Source organism: Andrographis paniculata, unplaced genomic scaffold, assembly GCF_009805555.1.
Source record: "Andrographis paniculata isolate CXL003 unplaced genomic scaffold, ASM980555v1 Contig64END, whole genome shotgun sequence".
NCBI lineage: Eukaryota > Viridiplantae > Streptophyta > Magnoliopsida > Lamiales > Acanthaceae > Andrographis > Andrographis paniculata.
The window spans coordinates 3,117,947-3,142,307 of record NW_026137600.1 but is presented as its reverse complement, the minus strand read 5'-3'; the positions used below and the strand labels follow the sequence as shown (position 1 = coordinate 3,142,307).

Genomic DNA, 24,361 nt, shown 5'->3' with positions numbered 1-24,361 from the left:
CGCTTCTGCCTTGAATTCTCTGAACTTGTCAAAGCATTCAGACTTGCGGCGCATCAAGTAAATGTATCCATATTTTGAGTAGTCATCTGTGAAAGTCACAAAATACTCAAAACCACCCCTAGCTTGAATTGACATAGGCCCACATACATCAGAGTGAATCAATTCTAACACTTCATTAGCCCTATTTCCCTTGGCCTTAAAAGGCCTGGAGGTCATCTTGCCTTCCAAGCAGGACTCGCAGACTGAGAATGGTTCCACTTGGAGAGAGTCCAAGAAACCACTGCTCACTAGTCTTTGGATCCTCCTAAGGTTGACATGGCCCAATCTAAGGTGCCAAAGATATGTTTGATTCGATTTAGAAGATTGTTTTCTTTTTAATGATGAAGATGCATGAACTTGAGTATTGGTTTCAGTTTGATGTGCACTAGTAATAGTATAAAGATTGTTTTCCAATGTGCCAGAACAGATAACAACTTTGTTTCTCATAATAAAAACGCTTTTATTAAAAACAACTGAATATCCATCCACAAAAAGTTTCGAAACTGAAATTAAATTCTTTCTAAAACTTGGCACATACAAAACGTTCTTTAAAACTAAAACTGAATCAGAAAAAGATAAATGCACATCTCCCACTGCAACCGCTGCCACTCTGGTTGCATCTCCCAAGCTTATGATAATCTCGCCCTCACTCAGCTGCCTTAGTGGCAGGAACCCCTGCATTGTACAACAAACATGATCAGTGGCTCTTGTATCTACTACCCAAATACTGGTAGAACTAGCCGCGAAACATGTTTCAACAAGCAAAGTAGAAGACGTACCATCTTTGCCCTTCAGAAGGGGACAATCAGCTTTCCAATGTCCTGTCTTGCTGCATTTAAAGCACTTCCCCTTTGGCTTCTTCACGCCACCAGAAGGCGCGACCGACTTGCTCCCACTATTTGCAGCACCCTTTTTCTTGGCAGGCTTTTTCTTCTTCCCATCTTTCGACGAAGAAGGTCCAGACTGCGCAGAAAACAGCGCCTGTGGAGTCCTACCCATGAGTCCCTCCGCTGCAACCAAATCCACAAGAAGCTCGGCTAAAGTATAGTCCTTCTTGGTCAGGATTGTGTTGAGACGGAAATTCTCGTAGGACTTAGGGAGTGAGTGCAGGATCATATCGATCTTGGTGTCAGCATCGATTTGACCCCCGAGCAGCTCTATCTCATTCAGATTTTCCATCATCTTGAGAACATGCTCACGCACAGAAGTTCCCTCTGGCATGAAGGAAGTCATAATCTTCCTCATTGCCTCAAATCGAGCAGCCCTATCTGACTCACCAAAGAGCTCCTTGAGGCTCAACATCATGTCAGTAGCAGTAGGCAACTTTTCAACCTGCAATTGCAACATATTGGTTATTGACGCCAATATGTAGCAACGGCTCATTTGATCAGCCCTATGCCACTTCCGATGAGCCTCCCTTTCCTCTTCAGTGGATTCCTCAGTTAAGTCTGCTGGAGCAGGGGTGCTTAGGACGAATTTATAGTCATCCGCAGCAAGGACAATGTCCAGATTTCGTTTCCAGTCCAAATAATTCGGACCAACGAGTTTGTTTTGATTGAGAACAGTCATAAGTGGATTGAACGACATTTTGATAACTGAAATAAACAAACAGAAACATGCAAACACGTAAGCAGTAATTCACATTAACACATAAGCATAAAATCATGGGAAAACCTCAAAAACCACGAGATTATACATATCACGACAGCTCAGTAAATCGCACATGCAAGCCATGTTATGACGGACGTTTACACATGCATTCACCAAACAGGCAGCTAGCCTATAATTTCATTATCTCATCAACTTATCCTTATGACGAATGAAATTAATTGCCGATACTTTAGAACTGGCCATGTGAATTAAAACAGGGACCCCGTTGGGGGGTTATATCTAAAATCCACATCTAAGTAATGACCATAATTTAACGCCAAGGACAACTATTTACAGTTAATATGCAACCGAAGGGCAGTCATATTTAATGCAAATAATCTCCTACAGTTATCACGAATTAATTTATCTAGTAAACTTATGAGTGACATATCCGTTAGGGAGGAGACCCCATGGATCCCACGTATGCCACACACTTTACTTAAAATTAAATCACTTTAATTGAAATCTTATCTAGTAAACTTGTGCATGTTAATATCCGTTAGGGAGGAGACCCCATGGATCCCGCGTATAACAAACACTTTACTTAAAGATCAATTATGGAGGCCCATGAATTAATAATAATTCAACTTAAATACTTAGTCATTTAAACTTTAAGGTTTTGACAGCATGCATAGAATAATTAAATTCCTAGCATGCTCCTAACATGCTTGTAAATTTAAATCATGCCTGTCACATAATCATGCATATCACATAATACTTTGGCAAGCATTAATTTAAATACATCCACAAAGCAATAAAAGGCAGAAAATTAAAAGCACACCCACGCAGCCCTTAAAACCCTAACCAATAGCCTAAGACAACCATTACAGGATTAAAAGGGGCGCGGACAGATGCTAGACATCGGCCTCTCACGCGATGGAAAAACTGGAACCGGGCCGCCTCGGGAAGAAGTCGCGAAAACTTCGTGAAGACGATCGAATTTGGCTGCGGCATTCGCCGTTACGGCGTAGCTGTAATTCGTGTAGATCTCGTCCTCCCGTTTCCGAAAAGGTATCATGGGCTGAAAACGGACAACCGAGGCAAAAGTTATGGCCAAAACAGTTTCAGCCGACGGAAACCCTAGATTTTCGGCCCAAAAGCCGAAAACCTAATTTCCATCACCAAAAATTGTTTCTTGGCCGTCACTACAAGCCTCATGTCCGCCCTTACCTCCAGCGCCACCTCTGCTTCGCTGCCCCACTGCGTTCGTGGCTGTTCTGCTTATGCGAACTGCTTCCAAATCGCCTCCCTTTTTCATGTCTTTTTCAGAATTACGCAGTATAACTCAAAACAACATGAAAAGCCCTACATACATGGATCTATATACAAAACCGCCTATCTACCCACACTTATTATCTGGTGGGAAAAACGATTACAACAAAACCAAAAGGGCTGCGAAGGGAAACAACATACACGCACAAAAAAAAAATTCATTCCATACATTACATGCGAAAACGTTAAAGACAATACCAACTACACGTTTTCTGGCAGAGCCAACAATCCACGAAACCTTGCTCTGATACCAATTGTAGGAACACGCCGGTGAGGGTTGTTCATTCCCACGGATCGTTGTTGGATGCCAACGCGTACATACATGGTATTAAGCTATCCTAAGCATGCTCCTATAAGAATGAACTAGAGATGTACCCTTTTTGGAACCACCAACAGCAATCACGAACAGGTTGATTCCGCTAGAGACCTTCCAGACTGTTCCCAAACCCCGCTCGAACACCGGATGGGCGGCGATCTATCAAACGGAGGGAGACGAATTTTGCTCTTCGTGAAACCCTAGAGCTGACGGCTTGCACCTGTGGTTTTCGCCTCCTTTTAAAAAAAAAAAAAAAAAACGTCACTAGGGTTTGACAAAGACCGCATATTAATAAGTCTCCCAACAGGTAATTGGGCCAGACCGGGGATCTTTAGAAGGTGTTGGGCTCGGGCTCCCTTATAGATCCAAATCTCTATATTCAGCCCTGAATATAATTCGAATCATAAAATATTAATTCATTCCATTAAAGAATTAATATTGCACTCCCAGCCCAACCCAAATTGAATCTGGGCTTCTATTAAACTTAATTAATTCCCCATGTTTAAGATGTTCCACATCCATTAATTAATTAAATCTTCTGACAATTTAATTAATTAATATCTTTTAATTCCTTAAGTAATACCACTCAAAACTTATTATTGTACGGATTAAATCCACCTGCAGGGTTTATACAATAATCCTTATTGAGTTCCTTAAGGGGATGTCATCAACCTGGATGTCCAGGACATGGTGCCTTAATGATAATAAATTAATTACTATGCGAATAATGTAGTTGCCCAAAATACGAAGCATGTTGAATCACTAAGGATTCTCACTTATGGTAAATTAAAGCAACGAACATTTATTCCATATATTTAATTTATTTCATCTAAGGTTAAGAATTAACAGAGTTACCGAGATCTTGGTTCTTCAATGTCAGAATAGAAGAACATATCTCAACTGTGATCCTTTCAATGTGACGCAGCACATTAGTGTAAACTAATAGTCAAGACAAACTAATTCCAAGTTTACACTACAACTTAAACCGATGGTTTTGTCCATAACCATCTCAGTTGTGAAACCCATTTATATTTAATAAAGAACTGACAACAAGATCTTCTGTGTGATCTCCACACACCATGTTGTCTACAATATTAAATAAGTGGACATGCTAATATATATAAAACATAAATAAAAGCAACACAATGTGAAATAACAATTTATTTATTCCAGTTAATAAGGAAATTGAATAATACAAAAGCGTACTAAAAGTTTGCTTTACAGTATAATCCAACAATCTCCCACTTATACTAAAGCTAAACTTTTAGTATACAATGCAAAAACATGCTCTCCCACTTATATTAAAGTCTAGCTGCAATGTATCGTAAACCAAGGCCCTCTACGTGTTTCTCGAAAACCTTAATGGGTAAAGTCTTCGTGAAGGGATCTGCCAAGTTGTCCAACGATGCAATCTTAGTGACAGCTATGTCTCCTCGCTTTACGATGTCTCGTATGATGTGGTACTTCCTTTCTATGTGTTTACTTGCTTTATGAGCTCTAGGTTCTTTTGAGTTTGCCACTGCACCAGCGTTATCACAATAAATGATTACACGCTCAGGCAAACTCTCAGACACCCCTAAGTCATACAAGAAGCTCCTGAGCCATACAGCCTCTTTTGCTGCTTCAGAAGCAGCAACATACTCGGCTTCCATGGTAGAATCTGCGATGCATTTCTGCTTTACGCTTCTCCATGAAATAGCTCCGCCTCCCAAGGTAAACGCATAACCCGAGGTTGACTTTCTCTCATCTCGATCACCTTGAAAATCTGAATCAGTGTAACCCAAAGGAACTAGATTGTCAGACTGGTAAACCAAACTATAATCTCGAGTTCTTTTCAGATACTTGAGAATATGTTTTACCGCAATCCAGTGTCCTTGACCAGGTTTGGACTGATACCTAGCTACCATGCCAACAGCATAGCAGATATCAGGCCTCGTGCACAGCATGGCATACATGAGACTTCCTACAGCCGAAGCATAAGGAATGATAGCCATCTCATCTATCTCCTTTTGTGTTTTAGGACACATATCCTGAGATAGAGCAACTCCATGTCTGAAAGGTAAGAATCCTTTCTTGGAGTTCTGCATGCTGAAACGGGCAAGCACAGTATCAATGTAGGCGGCTTGAGATAAGCACAACATTCTTTTCTTCCGATCACGAGTGACCTTCATACCAAGAATGTACGATGCATCTCCCATGTCCTTCATTTGAAACTGTTCAGAAAGCCATACCTTTACGTCTAATAATATCTTGACATTGTTTCCAATGAGAAGAATATCATCTACGTATAGTATCAAGAATACCACTACGTTTCCGTTGCACCTCTTGTACACACAACTTTCACTTGGACATTGCTCAAATCCAAAGGATTTGATCACCTCATCAAAGCGAATATACCAAGATCTGGAAGCTTGTTTAAGTCCATAAAGAGACTTCTTTAGCTTCCAGACTTGATGCTCTTGGCCTTTCTTCACATAACCCTCAGGTTGCTGCATATAGATGTCCTCATCCAGATTCCCGTTAAGGAATGCTGTCTTGACATCCATTTGCCAAACCTCATAGTCCATGTGACTTGCTATGGATAAGAGTATCCGGATTGACTTTAGCATGGCTACTGGTGAAAAGGTTTCATCATAATCGATGCCCTCTTTCTGGGTAAAACCTTTTGCAACCAACCGTGCCTTGAAGGTAGTAACCTTCCCGTCAGGTCCTCTCTTACGCCTAAAGACCCATTTGCTCCCAATGGCTTTCTTGCCTTTGGGAAGGTCTTTGAGGTCATAGACCTCCATAGCATGCATGGATTCTATTTCTGAATCCATGGCCTTATGCCAAGAATCTGCATCAACATCTTGGATTGCCTCTTTATAGGTACAGGGATCAGGTTCTTGTTCATCACTGGGGACTGAATCCGAGGACTCTCCCACTAACAAGAAACGACTGGGTAATCGAGTTACCCTCCCACTACGCCGAGGCAATTCATGTGTGGTGACATAAGGGTCAACACGCTGTGCAGTTTGTTGTAGTATATCTTCTTGTACACTTGGTACTTGATTGTCTCCCCTTAATTCGTAAAGAATAATTTCACTTGGGGTCTTATGCTCATGCATATAGTCTTCTTCTAAAAACCTGGCATTGGTGCTCACCACTACCTTCTGGTCTTTAGGACTATAAAAACAACCCCCTCGTGTTCCTTTAGGGTATCCTACAAATAGCCGTACTTCCGTCCTAGATGCCAACTTATCAGCTTCCTTGTCCAACACGTGTGCTGGACAGCCCCAAATCCGAATGTGGTTCATGCTGGGCTTTCGCCCGGACCACAATTCTATTGGGGTTTTAGGAACTGATTTGGAAGGCACATAATTCAGGATGTACGCCGCTGTTTCCAAGGCATATCCCCAAAACGAGATGGGTAGAGAAGCATAACTCATCATTGACCTCACCATTTCTAAAAGAGTCCTATTCCTCCTCTCTGCCACGCCATTCTGTTGCGGAGTACCAGGCGCAGTCAACTGGGATGTAATCCCATTCTCTAACAAATATTGCCTAAATTCAGCGCTAAGGTATTCGCCACCACGATCAGACCGTAATGACTTGATACTTTTACCTTGACGGTTCTCCGCTTCTGCCTTGAATTCTCTGAACTTGTCAAAGCATTCAGACTTGCGGCGCATCAAGTAAATGTATCCATATTTTGAGTAGTCATCTGTGAAAGTCACAAAATACTCAAAACCACCCCTAGCTTGAATTGACATAGGCCCACATACATCAGAGTGAATCAATTCTAACACTTCATTAGCCCTATTTCCCTTGGCCTTAAAAGGCCTGGAGGTCATCTTGCCTTCCAAGCAGGACTCGCAGACTGAGAATGGTTCCACTTGGAGAGAGTCCAAGAAACCACTGCTCACTAGTCTTTGGATCCTCCTAAGGTTGACATGGCCCAATCTAAGGTGCCAAAGATATGTTTGATTCGATTTAGAAGATTGTTTTCTTTTTAATGATGAAGATGCATGAACTTGAGTATTGGTTTCAGTTTGATGTGCACTAGTAATAGTATAAAGATTGTTTTCCAATGTGCCAGAACAGATAACAACTTTGTTTCTCATAATAAAAACGCTTTTATTAAAAACAACTGAATATCCATCCACAAAAAGTTTCGAAACTGAAATTAAATTCTTTCTAAAACTTGGCACATACAAAACGTTCTTTAAAACTAAAACTGAATCAGAAAAAGATAAATGCACATCTCCCACTGCAACCGCTGCCACTCTGGTTGCATCTCCCAAGCTTATGATAATCTCGCCCTCACTCAGCTGCCTTAGTGGCAGGAACCCCTGCATTGTACAACAAACATGATCAGTGGCTCTTGTATCTACTACCCAAATACTGGTAGAACTAGCCGCGAAACATGTTTCAACAAGCAAAGTAGAAGACGTACCATCTTTGCCCTTCAGAAGGGGACAATCAGCTTTCCAATGTCCTGTCTTGCTGCATTTAAAGCACTTCCCCTTTGGCTTCTTCACGCCACCAGAAGGCGCGACCGACTTGCTCCCACTATTTGCAGCACCCTTTTTCTTGGCAGGCTTTTTCTTCTTCCCATCTTTCGACGAAGAAGGTCCAGACTGCGCAGAAAACAGCGCCTGTGGAGTCCTACCCATGAGTCCCTCCGCTGCAACCAAATCCACAAGAAGCTCGGCTAAAGTATAGTCCTTCTTGGTCAGGATTGTGTTGAGACGGAAATTCTCGTAGGACTTAGGGAGTGAGTGCAGGATCATATCGATCTTGGTGTCAGCATCGATTTGACCCCCGAGCAGCTCTATCTCATTCAGATTTTCCATCATCTTGAGAACATGCTCACGCACAGAAGTTCCCTCTGGCATGAAGGAAGTCATAATCTTCCTCATTGCCTCAAATCGAGCAGCCCTATCTGACTCACCAAAGAGCTCCTTGAGGCTCAACATCATGTCAGTAGCAGTAGGCAACTTTTCAACCTGCAATTGCAACATATTGGTTATTGACGCCAATATGTAGCAACGGCTCATTTGATCAGCCCTATGCCACTTCCGATGAGCCTCCCTTTCCTCTTCAGTGGATTCCTCAGTTAAGTCTGCTGGAGCAGGGGTGCTTAGGACGAATTTATAGTCATCCGCAGCAAGGACAATGTCCAGATTTCGTTTCCAGTCCAAATAATTCGGACCAACGAGTTTGTTTTGATTGAGAACAGTCATAAGTGGATTGAACGACATTTTGATAACTGAAATAAACAAACAGAAACATGCAAACACGTAAGCAGTAATTCACATTAACACATAAGCATAAAATCATGGGAAAACCTCAAAAACCACGAGATTATACATATCACGACAGCTCAGTAAATCGCACATGCAAGCCATGTTATGACGGACGTTTACACATGCATTCACCAAACAGGCAGCTAGCCTATAATTTCATTATCTCATCAACTTATCCTTATGACGAATGAAATTAATTGCCGATACTTTAGAACTGGCCATGTGAATTAAAACAGGGACCCCGTTGGGGGGTTATATCTAAAATCCACATCTAAGTAATGACCATAATTTAACGCCAAGGACAACTATTTACAGTTAATATGCAACCGAAGGGCAGTCATATTTAATGCAAATAATCTCCTACAGTTATCACGAATTAATTTATCTAGTAAACTTATGAGTGACATATCCGTTAGGGAGGAGACCCCATGGATCCCACGTATGCCACACACTTTACTTAAAATTAAATCACTTTAATTGAAATCTTATCTAGTAAACTTGTGCATGTTAATATCCGTTAGGGAGGAGACCCCATGGATCCCGCGTATAACAAACACTTTACTTAAAGATCAATTATGGAGGCCCATGAATTAATAATAATTCAACTTAAATACTTAGTCATTTAAACTTTAAGGTTTTGACAGCATGCATAGAATAATTAAATTCCTAGCATGCTCCTAACATGCTTGTAAATTTAAATCATGCCTGTCACATAATCATGCATATCACATAATACTTTGGCAAGCATTAATTTAAATACATCCACAAAGCAATAAAAGGCAGAAAATTAAAAGCACACCCACGCAGCCCTTAAAACCCTAACCAATAGCCTAAGACAACCATTACAGGATTAAAAGGGGCGCGGACAGATGCTAGACATCGGCCTCTCACGCGATGGAAAAACTGGAACCGGGCCGCCTCGGGAAGAAGTCGCGAAAACTTCGTGAAGACGATCGAATTTGGCTGCGGCATTCGCCGTTACGGCGTAGCTGTAATTCGTGTAGATCTCGTCCTCCCGTTTCCGAAAAGGTATCATGGGCTGAAAACGGACAACCGAGGCAAAAGTTATGGCCAAAACAGTTTCAGCCGACGGAAACCCTAGATTTTCGGCCCAAAAGCCGAAAACCTAATTTCCATCACCAAAAATTGTTTCTTGGCCGTCACTACAAGCCTCATGTCCGCCCTTACCTCCAGCGCCACCTCTGCTTCGCTGCCCCACTGCGTTCGTGGCTGTTCTGCTTATGCGAACTGCTTCCAAATCGCCTCCCTTTTTCATGTCTTTTTCAGAATTACGCAGTATAACTCAAAACAACATGAAAAGCCCTACATACATGGATCTATATACAAAACCGCCTATCTACCCACACTTATTATCTGGTGGGAAAAACGATTACAACAAAACCAAAAGGGCTGCGAAGGGAAACAACATACACGCACAAAAAAAAAATTCATTCCATACATTACATGCGAAAACGTTAAAGACAATACCAACTACACGTTTTCTGGCAGAGCCAACAATCCACGAAACCTTGCTCTGATACCAATTGTAGGAACACGCCGGTGAGGGTTGTTCATTCCCACGGATCGTTGTTGGATGCCAACGCGTACATACATGGTATTAAGCGATCCTAAGCATGCTCCTATAAGAATGAACTAGAGATGTACCCTTTTTGGAACCACCAACAGCAATCACGAACAGGTTGATTCCGCTAGAGACCTTCCAGACTGTTCCCAAACCCCGCTCGAACACCGGATGGGCGGCGATCTATCAAACGGAGGGAGACGAATTTTGCTCTTCGTGAAACCCTAGAGCTGACGGCTTGCACCTGTGGTTTTCGCCTCCTTTTAAAAAAAAAAAAAAAAAAAAAACGTCACTAGGGTTTGACAAAGACCGCATATTAATAAGTCTCCCAACAGGTAATTGGGCCAGACCGGGGATCTTTAGAAGGTGTTGGGCTCGGGCTCCCTTATAGATCCAAATCTCTATATTCAGCCCTGAATATAATTCGAATCATAAAATATTAATTCATTCCATTAAAGAATTAATATTGCACTCCCAGCCCAACCCAAATTGAATCTGGGCTTCTATTAAACTTAATTAATTCCCCATGTTTAAGATGTTCCACATCCATTAATTAATTAAATCTTCTGACAATTTAATTAATTAATATCTTTTAATTCCTTAAGTAATACCACTCAAAACTTATTATTGTACGGATTAAATCCACCTGCAGGGTTTATACAATAATCCTTATTGAGTTCCTTAAGGGGATGTCATCAACCTGGATGTCCAGGACATGGTGCCTTAATGATAATAAATTAATTACTATGCGAATAATGTAGTTGCCCAAAATACGAAGCATGTTGAATCACTAAGGATTCTCACTTATGGTAAATTAAAGCAACGAACATTTATTCCATATATTTAATTTATTTCATCTAAGGTTAAGAATTAACAGAGTTACCGAGATCTTGGTTCTTCAATGTCAGAATAGAAGAACATATCTCAACTGTGATCCTTTCAATGTGACGCAGCACATTAGTGTAAACTAATAGTCAAGACAAACTAATTCCAAGTTTACACTACAACTTAAACCGATGGTTTTGTCCATAACCATCTCAGTTGTGAAACCCATTTATATTTAATAAAGAACTGACAACAAGATCTTCTGTGTGATCTCCACACACCATGTTGTCTACAATATTAAATAAGTGGACATGCTAATATATATAAAACATAAATAAAAGCAACACAATGTGAAATAACAATTTATTTATTCCAGTTAATAAGGAAATTGAATAATACAAAAGCGTACTAAAAGTTTGCTTTACAGTATAATCCAACATCACCCACACAATTGTTTTGATTATTCTCGCACAACACAATTGCATAATCATCCGGGTCACAACTGCACAATCATCGATTTAAGGTTCCAAAATTTGATTTATTTTTCAATATTTTTTACATTTGATTCGATTCGGATATTAGCAAATAGTATAAATATTTTTGGTTATATGGTTTATAGTTTCGAATATTTATTTGGCTCGGTTCAATTTAGATATTAAATACTTGCATATTTGCAAGAATTCGAACCTTGCCCACCCCGAATATTAACCATTATTTTAATTCATCTCATACCCTCGTATTTAAAACAACTCAAACATAAATGACACCATAGATTCTGTGCAGTATTACAATCTATCGAAATGGAAGCATTAGGAAATCATCCTTACATGGATTTGATAAGATAAGCATCGAGTTCCTGAAATTTCTTGAATGTGAATTCCTTGATGATGTCGGAATTTGGAAAATATTCATTGGCCTTGTCGTAGTTACACGACCACTTCACCATGGAGCCATCCCCTTTCGAGCTCACCATAGTCTTCCAATTGAAATTGTTTTAGTAGTCAAGCAAATCCCCGCCTATCACTGTGTATTCCACTGTCTTGTTCACCTCATCAAACTTTTCTAACTTCATCTTTTTGCTCGATATCCCGGGTATTCCTACACATAAGAAAGTATATATTGTTAGAAATATAATAAAAATATTATATTGCAAGAATATAATTATCGAAATAAATTCGATAATCGCATTGATTCGAGGTAGTTACTCTCTTTGTAGAACGAATATGCTCCGGTAGCGCTTTCGGTTCGTGGTAGAATATTTTCTAAGATAAAACGATGTTCATCTTCAGATTAGGTGGCACTCCAATATTTCGGAGTTAAAATAAACTAAATGAGGAGTGTTGAGATATTTTAAATTTATATTTAGTTTAAAATTTTGGTTAGATTATTTTTGATTGGATTATTTTAGATTTGGTATTTTTAGATTGTGATTTGATCTTATCCATAAGTTAGATTATTTTAGTTTCTAACGAGTCTCTTCCCGGTGCCTATATATAAACCTTTATTTTTATGATCAATAATAATGCAATCTTTAGGATTTCCGTAAATTTAATTTTAACATAATATCAGAGCCTATTTTTCTTTTGAAATAAACATAGACCGCTAACCCTCCTTTCTCCAGGTACATTCAACCTGGAATGTACCTGGACGTCTTGCAGATCATGTCTATAGTTAGAAGTCTGATGGCGAATTTATCTGCGAAATCTGTCTCTGAAATCTATCTGCGAATAGAAAAAAAATAAAAATAGAAGTCTGTGATTTGACTGTTATTTGTGTGGCTGCGATCTGTATGTTTGCGATTTATTTGTTGCCTACAATCTCTTTGTTGTGTGTGTTCTGCCTTATGTCTATGATCTGTCCATTGTTTATGTTCTTTGTGTTTTATGTGATTTGTCTATGTTTGACTCCAATTCTATTCAGAGTCTTATTTGTGTATCTACAATTTGTCTGCGTATTTGTTTGTCTTTAACTATGATTCCTAGTCAAAGTTCTATATGCGTTTGACTATGATTTCATTCAAAGTCCTGTATGTGTTCAACCCCGACTCCTGGTCAAGAGTTATGTCTGCATATTCGTCTATGAACCTCACTCTGCTTCCGACTCAGATTCCATTCGGGCAAACTCAAATTAGTTCTACGATACTACTTGAGTTTGGGAGAGAAAGTTGAGATATTTTAGTTTTATATTTAGTTTAAGATTTGGTTGGATTAGTTTTGATTAATTTATTAGAGATTTGATAGTTTTATATTCTGATTTGATCTTATCTGTAAGTAAGTTAATTTGATTTGAATATATCAAGTCTCTTCATGGTGCCTATGTAGAGACTTTTATTTTAATGATCAATAATAATGTAATCTTTAGATTTTTTGTAAATTTAATTCTAACAAGGATGAATGAGATTGTTTTGGAAAAAGAAAAAGGGAAGAATTGGACCGGAATTCACCGGAAAGAACTAGAGGGAGAAGAGAGGAAGTAAGGGAGAATGAGGATTGTTTTTGGCGTGTATAAAAAATGATGAAAATAGCTCTATCTATAGGCACTCACGGATTAAAACGGTGAGAGATTAATTGCCCGCTAATAAATTCAAATATTAAACATTATCTGCGATTTGAATTTGAATTTGAATTGCATAACCTATCATGCATTATTAAAGCTTGCATGTAGTGTTTGATTTGCCATACATGTATCCCAAAATCTTCATGCATGCGCGTGCATACAATCATGAATTCAACTTGGCTTTTTTTTTTTTTTTTTCATTTGCATGCATACATGCATTTAATTTGGACTAATTCATGGTTCAATAAATGCTTAATTCTTTGGGCTTTGGGTTTGACATGAAATATTTGTTATCTCGATTAAGTTTCTGAGCATTTAGTATTCACCAATCTCAAGCCTCTAGGACCAATAATGGTCTAGGTGAGCAGCGTACGCCAATGACTCACCGATATTCATATGTCTAAACCAAAATTTATAATAATCATCATATAACCAACATGTATTTCAACTTACTGAATAATTAATTTAAAAAATTATGAATTTAATTTATAAATTAAATTATATCGACTAAATTATAAACCGATTATCCTAAAATTATATGTATAATCCTTTGTATATTTGCTTACTTGTATTATAAAACCAAAATTTGCATTACTCTAATATGAAAATATTAGATCAAATAATTCTTTACTCCTATGAAAATTTAAAACATCCAAAATAACATATAAAACCAAAGTAATCACATATTGTGGATTTGTAAACTTGCAAATTTAATGTATATCTATAAGTAATACTTATCTTATTTGTTTCTTCAATAGTAATCACATATTGTGGATTTTTAAACTTGGGCATTTGGATTAACTTAAAAAAAAATCAATAGAAACAAACAATAAAAGCATAAATTAAATAATTTGATTTAATATTTGAATAAATTTTTACAAAAGCAATTTTTTGCTTAGACTAGATTTTCAATCTTTCCTTTTGAATTATTATAGTAATATACATAAGGATATACCGGATTTTAGTTTAACTAGACGAATCGAGCCTTCAGACTGTCCATCACCTTTGAGGACCTCAATGCTCTTATATCTGTGAGGCATGGCTTTGGGGAACAAAGTGGTCGAGTTCCTTAGGGCCTCCCATATCTTGTTTGTGCTCGATTTCAATTCCACTTTTAATAGAAAAAGTTATAAAAACTCTTGTATTTTCAATTATAGGAGTTTTGAAAACTCCTACACTTTTAATTTTAATTTATACTTGGGTAAATTATATAGCAATCTCTTATATATTTTTAGTATAAATGTATAAAATACTCTGTATTTTTTTTATTTACTGCGAGAAATCCTTTAATTTAAAATTTGTACAAACCACTTTCCTTACTCAAAGTTCTAAATAAATAAAGACCTAAATTATAAAGTTTTATACAAATAAAATACCTAAAATATCTTAAATAATTTTTTTAATAAAATAAATAAGTGAATAATTGATCAATTATTTATTATTATAATTTTGTAAAAATCAGATAGCAATTTGTCTCATAAAATAATAAAATGAAGGATTAATGAATTATTTATATATTTATATTATTAAAAAAATATTTAAGATATTTTATCGTTTTTATTTGTATAAAACTTGCATTATTGAGTTCATATTTACAATCAAATATTAGTTTTGGACAAAAATGATGTTTCGTGCAAATTTTACATTAACACAAGAGAGTTTCATGCAATAAATAAAATACAAAGTGTTTATGCATTTTAACTAAAATACAAGGGAATTTTATATAATTTACCCTTTAAACTTTCTTAAATAATTTTGTTGTATTTCAAATATTTGTATGGGGCATATCTTTCATTTCTTAAATAAAATTTCTTTTCAAAAAAATCCTATATCAGGGTATTATTTTTTGGACTGAATTATTTTATAATCTTTATACAATATTTTATTTTATATTGTTAGTAAGCTATTTATATATATATATATATAATGTATATTTTTTGTTTGGTTACAATATTTTTTTTATATGATATTTATTTTGACATTTGTTTTTAATAACTTGTTATTTAGTATTTGTGCATTGTATTTTGTAAAATCTTATAGTTTATTTTGGTATAATTTCTAAGTTTATATTTATTGTATTATTTAAATGTATAATGCATTTATGTGGATTTTTTTTATAATATTACTTTTATATATTGCTTATTTTAGCATTATTTGTTTATTTTATATACAATATAAAACAAAATATTGCTTAAAAAGAATATAAAAAAAATTATTGTATAAAAACTATAAAATAGTTTTGTAAGAAAAAAAAAATAATACTTGAAAAATAGATATTTGAGGAGAAAAATTGCTTCGGACACCCCAGACACAAAATTTGGAATACGATCGCTTAACAATTAAAATAAAAAAGTATAAAAATTATCAAAACTCCTATAATAAAAATATATTAGGATTCTCATAAGTACTTTATGTGAAAAAGTTTTCAAAATTCTTAAATTACCAATTATAGGAGTTTTGAAAAATATTATAATTCTCCTATATTGATGACATTCAATGTGACGGTACAAGGTAGTTGAAAAAGAAAATAAAAATTTTGAAAATCTCTATATTTAATATTTCGGATGTTTTCAAAACTTTTATTATTTTGCATATAGTAATTTTGAAAACTTCTATAATTTATAAATATAGTAATTTTATATACTCGTTTGAGGGCTAAACTTTTAAATTATACTTTGTCAGGCTATTTTTTTAAAAGGCCCAAGGTTTGGACTCATGAGCGGAAAGTTTTAATAACTTTCAAAATTTACACTATTTTTTTATAAATGTATTTTTTATGTTAAACATGCATAATTGTGCTGGTAATATAAAAAAGTTATTATTTCATATTGAATTATTGACTTTTGTAGATAAATAAAATATATCCATTGTATATATTATATTTTTTATACTCCCTCTGTCCCATGTATTGGGCCTATTAATGTAGATACGAGAATTTAGGTAAAATGTAATTAGTAAATAATTAAGAAGTGTATTAGTAAAAATAATTATCGTATAATAAAAATAATTGTGGATTAAGATTAAGATAATTAAATAGTTTAATTAAGATTAAAAAAATTATAAAATTTAAAATTTAAAATGAAATTAAAGTGTATAATTATATTTCCAAAAAAGAAATTGACAAATTATGTGGGACGAACGAAAATAGAAAATAAGGACAAATTATATGGGACGGAGGAAGTAATATTTATAGAGGATCCAAAATAAGTTACGTGAACAAACCTAAATGCTCAAAAGTTTATAAATTCACATGCAATGTTATAATTAAGGTGGTTCTTAGATTTTAATGGGCACGGGACAAATACAATAAAATAAATCTTTATTTAATTTTTTATATAAATAATACTACCTCCGTCCAACCAGAAGTCACCATATATTTTTACGCAATTGTATTTAATGTTAAAAATATTTTTATATTTGTATAGTTTACTCCAAAATTATGATTGTATTTATAGTACAAGAGACTAATAGATGTATTTTTGTCATTTTCTCTTTATTTGTTTGTATTACTCTTTGATATAATAATTATTATTTAAAGATTAACAAAAAAAAAAAGCCACAGTATATTTTGTGGCCGACAGAAGTAGTATAAAAATAATAAATTTTAAATAGTTGTTTTATTTTATTTTTAAAATTTTGAAAATATTTTATTACTATTTTAATGTTATACATGCATTTTTAATACTTATATATACTATTTTTCTTTTATTTTTTTAATGAAATGCCCCCAAATGGTCCTAAAATTTTTAGGCCATGGGCATTGGCCTAGACAGCTAGACTGTTCATGCTCAGTAGGGCCGTATATATAGTGATAATGAAACCTAAAACTATTATCATTATTTAATGATGTATGAATAATTAACTATAAATTAAATATATTTCATTGTTTAATACTATAATTTTATATTAAATTGTGTTAAAAAAAATATAGTTATATTTTATTTAGTAAATTAATTTATTTTGTTAATATCATTTGTTTAACAAAGTTAGATAATATTTATATTTATATTTGTAAACTTTAAATTAATAAAAACATGTTATATTGGTTCCTTTTAGAATATAAAATTTATGAATTATTAAAATATTATAAAATCTAAATATAATAACAATTTAGTATATATATTACAAAAACTATTTTATATAATATATAATATCTATAACACATGATGTGCCATTCATCCTAAATTAATTAGAATACATGACAAGGTGAAATTTCTTTAATTGCTCTACACAACAGTACCAATGAAATAAATATCTTCTCATTATTTTTTTTTTTATTTTTTAATTTTTTAATTTTTTATTTTTTTAATATAATGCGAGATGCGTCGTAAATTAATTGGAGTACATGACATAAAAGGTGAAATTTCTTTAGTTGCTCTACACAGCGGTACCGATGAAATAAATATCTTTTTCTTTTTTTTTTATAATATGATGCGGAGATGCACCCATTGCGGATGGTCGATGTAACTATTTATAATTTTTTTATTTATTTTTTAATTAATAAATATATTTACAATATATATTTTAAAACATACTATCTTTTATAAAATTAATTAATATCATTTATAGATACATATACATTAATTCGGCCCGAGTATGGTGCTGAACTACTGAATAGATTTAACTATTGGATATAAAATAAAGTTTGGATCCTACGCTGATGTATTAAATTAACACTATAAGAAAAAATCATTTTTGTAACAAAATTTTTTTGTCACAAAATCTACTTTTTCCGTTACTAATGACATTAGAGACAGAATTATGAATGGAATTACATTAGCTACGTGAACGTTAGGAACGGAATTCCATTACAAGTGTATTATTTTTTGTAGTGTTAATTCAGCTTATGCTGAATTAATTTTAACCATTCATTTATGTTAATTAAAAACAATAATTTAATTGATTTAACTTATCAATGGCTAAGATTTAGTTTAGCAGTGCTGAATAATGAAATTTCAGCCTGTTATTCAAGTTGTATAAAATAGATAAACAATCTATATTAATTTAATGGGTAAATCAAATCAGTATTAATGATGACATTAATTTTATCATTTATAAACGTGAAATTAAGCTTTATAATTAGGGAAAATATATAATTATATAGATCATTTTATTTTTAATTACAAATAAATTAAAATTTAGTTAAAAAAAAATTCGCAGCAAAAAATAATAATTCATAGCAAAAAGGTTTTTGCGACGAAAATCATTTGGTCGCCTATATTGCGTTAGTAAATATCTTTGGTGACAAATATGACTTTTTTTAACAAGAAATAAGTTTTTTAAAAGAAAGAAAGAGAGAGATAACTACGAAAATATGATTTTTTACGATAAAATTAAAATTCATAACAAAATAGTTTTAGTAACAAAATATGTATAATTTTTAGCCAAATAGTTTTAGTTATGAAAAATAATTTTGTAGCTAAAAACCTTTTTGCTATGAAAGTAGAAGTTTCTAGCAAAAATATTTTAGTGACGAAATTAATTTTGTAGGGCATAATTTATATTTACCGATGAAATTAACTTTTGTTGTTAAATGACAGATCTTAATTACAAAAATATTTCATATATAAAAATATTGTAACTAATTAGATAATTTTTTGTAGTGGTCTGTGGGGTAAATCATTTTAGACAATAAAAATTAAAAAAAAATTTCGATATCGTACAATCGAAGTATAAAATCATCTGAAAAAGTTAGCATTGTTCAACGTTATGTATTCAATTGAAAAAGAAACCTACATCTTTCAAAATGATGGGAATGATGATTACATTAATCGAACATTGAATCCCGAAGTTCCGTTTTGAAAGTAAAATTCTATATATTTTTTATTTTACCACATCATATATGTATTCTAAAAATATCACCTTAAACAATACTCCCTCCGTTCCGCGAAATTAGTCATGTTTCTTTTGGGTGCGGAGTTTAAGAAATATTGGTTTAGATAATTAATTAGTGTAATTAATTGATGTAATATTTTATAGATAAATTATTTCTATAGTTTGGGATAAAAAAATAAAAACTGAAATGTTTGTTTAAATTTTTTTAGTTTTTTATGTTAGAATATTTAATACATTTAATTAATTTTTAGAAAAAAAATTAACTGAAGAAAAATAAATTATTGTAATAATTATAATGCAATTAAAACAATATCAATAAATTTATATATTTCATAAAAATATTAATTTAAACAAAACCTCAAAAAAAAATTTCCTCCAAAACGATTTCCCCCAAAAAAATTCATAAAGAACTGTCTGTTTAATTCCCTCAACAATTTGATCACATCAATCACAATTCCTAAACAAAATTAAAACATAACAGTCAATGGATGAATACATATGCAATTTTCAAAATAAAACATTCATTCACAGCAAACCACGTGTAATATTTTAAAATTTTATTTCTTGGCCAAAACACAATCCAGACACTACTTTTCATTTACAAAAAGAGCTCTCAACATAGCTTCCATCATTTACAAAAATAGTATACAAACACCCTGCACAAGTTGTTGCACACTACTACTTTCAAAATGAATATTCATCGTTAAACTTGTTGCACAACAAACATTACATCCAAAACCAACACCCATCCAGACTAGCAGGTACAAAGGTAAATAGGGTGTTAATTTAGATAACATACCCCATACCATAATTCACTTACAATCTTTGTTGTTATCTAGGTTTGTATCTTGTTGCATGAGATCAAAATCAACCTGTGAATGAGAATCAAGAAAGACATTAACGTGTCAACAAAAAATGCTATTGGGCAATACCTACTACAGGATTGTATAAATGGAAAACCTAAATGAGGTACAATTTCTGAAGCAGCAAAACTATATTCAGTATGTTCTCGAACGGTGAGTCGTTTATGGACAGAAGCAAAGAAACAACAAAGCACATGCGAAGCAATAGCATTTGTGAAACGGAAGTATAAACCAAGAGCTAAAAAAACAACTTGATCTTGTCTTAATTGAAAGCATTGTGCCACGTAATCGTGGCATGATACAAAAGCTTGCCAAACAAATCAATTGCTTCAAAGTCAATGTTTGGCGATAGATTCAATGTGGTGCAATTAGACCACATACTAGTGCTATAACAGCTCCCAATAGGCAACTCTAGCTTTCATTTGCTCTTGAATCAATTATTTGGGAAACTAGACGAAAGGTATTGGAGTTTAAAACAATGACGAACACAATTCATATTGACGAGAAGTGGTTTTACCTTACGCAGAGCACAAAAAAGTTTTATTTAACATCAAGTGAGGCTGACCCAGATTGATCTTGCCAGAGTAAAAAGTTTATCACGAAAGTGATGTTCATGTATGTTGTTAGTCGGCCAATCTTTGCTCCATATGGTACTACTCTTTTTTATGGAAAGATAGGCATTATTCTATTCACATGTATAGTTCCAGCAAAGAGGTCAAGCAAAAATAGTCCAGCTGGTACTTTGGAGACTAATACGATTGATTATATCACAAGAGATGTAGTTAAAGCTTGCCTAATTAATCAGGTATATATATAGCCACAATGAAATAATGATGTTTAATGCTTGGTGTTAATTTATCACTAATTTTTTGAATTTAATGTTTGGTGTTTATCATATTTTATAAAATTTCAGGTGATTCCAACTATAAAGGAGAAATGGCCGTCTTGCTAAGTAGAACAAGTTACATTCAACAAAACAATGTGAAACCCTATATTCGCAATGATGATGTTGATTTTTGACAAACAACTATTAGTGATGGATTCAATATTCACTTGATTAATCACCTCCAAATTCACCTGATCTTAACGTAAATAACTTGGGATGGTTTTGTGCAATCCAAAGTATCCAGATAGAGTCGAACTGCTACACAGTGGATGATTTAGTTATTGTTGTTGTACGCTTGTAATTTGATGGTTTAACGGCGCAGACCTTGAACAATGTATTTCTTAGCCTACAAAGTTGTTTGGTTGAGATAATGAAGGCTAGAGGACATAACAATTACAAGATTCCACAGATGAACAAGCATGGATTAACTCAAAGGAATGAGCTACCTATCAATTTGAAGGTGACACCTGAGTTAATTAGAGATTGTATTGATTTCATAAATGAATTAGAAGATCACATTGGATTGTTGATAAGCTCTATGTGTATTTAGAAGCACTTAATGCTTAATATGTTTGTGCATTGTTTTTTGCGACCTACCATAAGGTTGTTTTTTAACATTAGATGTATAAATTTTGTATATGTATTTTTTTAAATTTTGATGTTTATATTTTGTAGAAGCTGTTGTATAGACTAAAATATAGACAATGATATATGATCCATATTTATATGAAAACTCTTACTTACTCGTTCTAGTATGGTTGATGCCTATTTACAACATATTTGTCGGTTATGTAACCATTTTCCTGCATGTATGTATGTGATTATTAATAGCTTTGTAATTTAAATAATTCGATAAAGTTTACAAAGAACTCTCACCTGTGCAATTATTTATGGTTGTTTGTGCTTCCTATATGTATGTGAAAATAAAAATAAAAAATGTTAGACAAACTAAAAGAATAACCAAAGAAGAATAACAAATAATCCAAAAAACATAATACAAGATTATTACATCTTGGTTTTTGAAAGAAACATAACCAAACTCGATTGATTTATCAGATACTTGATCCAACATAACTCTTGCAGACCTATCCATTATTTTAGTAAAAAACACCCCAACTTTATTATCACAAGAAAATAATGTCGAAAATAAAAGTGGATGAAGAATTAAATAGCTACAAAACATACCTGCAATACAGGAAAACCGAGAAAAATTTAAACAACAAACCATCAGTGACATCGGAACTCAAATTTACAACTACTATGATGAAGTGGTCTACATAAAAGCCAACACCCTTTGATTTCTTATTTGTTTCTACCACTTTCCATTGGGATTGATCAAACTCTGTTTCTATATTTGTTGTGCTCCTATGCAAAAGAGGGTAACTATGTTTAAAGAAAAATATGACACTATCATATTCTCTCATGATTTGTATGTGCATCTGACAAAGAAATAGTAAAATAGTAAATATTTAACTGGTTAGTATGATTGTTTTTAAATAAGCAAGGAAAATAAATAATTTGCATAAGATCTACTAACTTCTCGTCACAATGTTTGATTCATCAGCCCAATTTGGATCTATTTTCCAATCTCCAATCGCCATCCTATTGACCTTCTTATCTACTGCTACTGGCCATTTAAAGCCCTCACCCGCAGAATTTGATGTTTCCTCAATTATAGAAGAAATAATTTATTCAAATTTGGGAGAGTCGGGACTCACTGAGACAGGTACCACATCATAACATTCTAATATGCTATCAGTTTCCTTGGATGAACATAATGGGAAAGGGAAAAATAATTGTTAAATAAATAAGAATAATGAATTACAAAAATATTTGTGAAAAATAGTGAGGATAAGTATAAAAAAGTTTTGCAAACAAACTGATGAATTGATTTTTTCTAGAAATGCAAATAGTTAGCCTTCACTTCCAACAATAACGATCGATAATAACTTTCCACTGTATTGTGTGTGCAAATTTTTTCAGATTATAAACACCACAACAAAAATTTTGACTATATTTTCACTCATTCCAAATCAAAATTTAACTTTATGATAGATTTATAACAAAATTCATAATATCTCAAGTGATTTTCATTCCAATTACAATAAATAAATAATAATCCAAATACAAAGTGCATATTGTCGCAACAAAGTTCATCTTATCCTAATTATTTTCCAATCGAATCATTTTAAGCTAAAAAATATAAAGAAGATTATTAAAATTTTCAAAAAATTTTAAATCCAAGAAAACCCAAAAAACTCAAGAAAATAAAAATCACTAAAGAAGTATCGTGCAGAAAATAGAACGGGAAGAACCGAGTGAAGTAGAAAGTCTATTTCAAGCGAAGCCGAGTAAATCGTGACTAAATAAGTTGAAATCGCAACTAATATATATCAAAATTGAAACAATAATGAGAAAATCAAACTAAAAAACTTCATCGAAAGGAATCACCGAATCGATAAATCGGAACTTCTCCAAATACACACAACACATAAAATTACTTAGAGATTGAAGTAGTACCTGATTTCCGCTAGCATCGACAATGGGCGCAAGAAAATTTTCGATTTCAAAACATGTAGCATAAATGACGAAGAAGCAAATCGAAGGAAGAAGCAAATCGAAGGAAGAAGCGGATCAAACGAAAGAAGGGTTTGAAAGATTGAAATGCGTGTTTCATTTGCTATGTACTGTTTTTTATTAAAAATAGAATTTTAGATTATTTTTATTAATTTAGATGGTTAGACTAATTAGGGTAATTAGTGTTTTTATTTTATGTTATTTTTGTTAATTATTACCAAATAAGGAAAGTAGACTAATTTGGTGGGATAACTAAAAATGAAAAAATGGACTAATTTCGCAGGACGGAAGAAGTATATGAGAGTATTTCGGTTATAGATGTCCATCATATATCATTTTTTATATTTTAGGAGGGGGCTATGTATTCTATACTTGTTCTTGTTTTTCGCCCTCATAAATTTCAAAACTGTCATATCAACATTTCTAAGAATTTTTTTATATATATTTTATTTTCAAAATTTTAATAAAATATACCACCAAATTGAATTTAACAAAAATTCTTTGAAAATCCATAGTTATAACTTTGAAAATATAAAATTTAGCTAAATTTATAATATCCATAAATAAACAGAAAAATCAATTTATTATCATGGTTTAGGAAAATATTAAATTTATTGATTAACATACCATAACATTAGCCTATGAGACAATTACAGTTTACTTTATTTATCT

General features: G+C 33.4%; 3 protein-coding genes and 1 long non-coding RNA gene across 4 annotated transcripts; all 4 read right to left on the bottom strand.

The window, feature by feature from the left end:
- Positions 1-830: 830 nt before the first annotated feature.
- LOC127261699 (uncharacterized) lies at positions 831-3,496 on the bottom strand. Its single transcript, XM_051289997.1, has 3 exons — positions 3,337-3,496; positions 936-1,634; positions 831-868 (listed from the first exon to the last, which is right to left on the bottom strand). Exons 2-3 carry the CDS (start codon positions 1,624-1,626, stop codon positions 831-833), a joined length of 729 nt encoding a protein of 242 aa, XP_051145954.1. The 5' UTR covers positions 1,627-1,634; positions 3,337-3,496.
- Positions 3,497-7,724: 4,228 nt separating this feature from the next.
- LOC127261698 (uncharacterized) lies at positions 7,725-9,984 on the bottom strand. Its single transcript, XM_051289996.1, has 3 exons — positions 9,412-9,984; positions 7,830-8,528; positions 7,725-7,762 (listed from the first exon to the last, which is right to left on the bottom strand). Exons 2-3 carry the CDS (start codon positions 8,518-8,520, stop codon positions 7,725-7,727), a joined length of 729 nt encoding a protein of 242 aa, XP_051145953.1. The 5' UTR covers positions 8,521-8,528; positions 9,412-9,984.
- A 1,811-nt stretch (positions 9,985-11,795) lies between these two features.
- Positions 11,796-17,977, bottom strand: LOC127261697 (MLP-like protein 423). Its single transcript, XM_051289995.1, has 3 exons — positions 17,974-17,977; positions 14,484-14,639; positions 11,796-11,968 (listed from the first exon to the last, which is right to left on the bottom strand). Exons 1-3 carry the CDS (start codon positions 17,975-17,977, stop codon positions 11,796-11,798), a joined length of 333 nt encoding a protein of 110 aa, XP_051145952.1.
- Positions 17,978-19,903: 1,926 nt separating this feature from the next.
- LOC127261824 (uncharacterized) lies at positions 19,904-23,764 on the bottom strand. The gene is made up of 4 exons (XR_007840993.1): positions 23,633-23,764; positions 21,989-22,019; positions 21,857-21,915; positions 19,904-20,235 (listed from the first exon to the last, which is right to left on the bottom strand). It is a non-coding gene; the product is annotated as an uncharacterized LOC127261824 (long non-coding RNA).
- Positions 23,765-24,361: the final 597 nt, after the last annotated feature.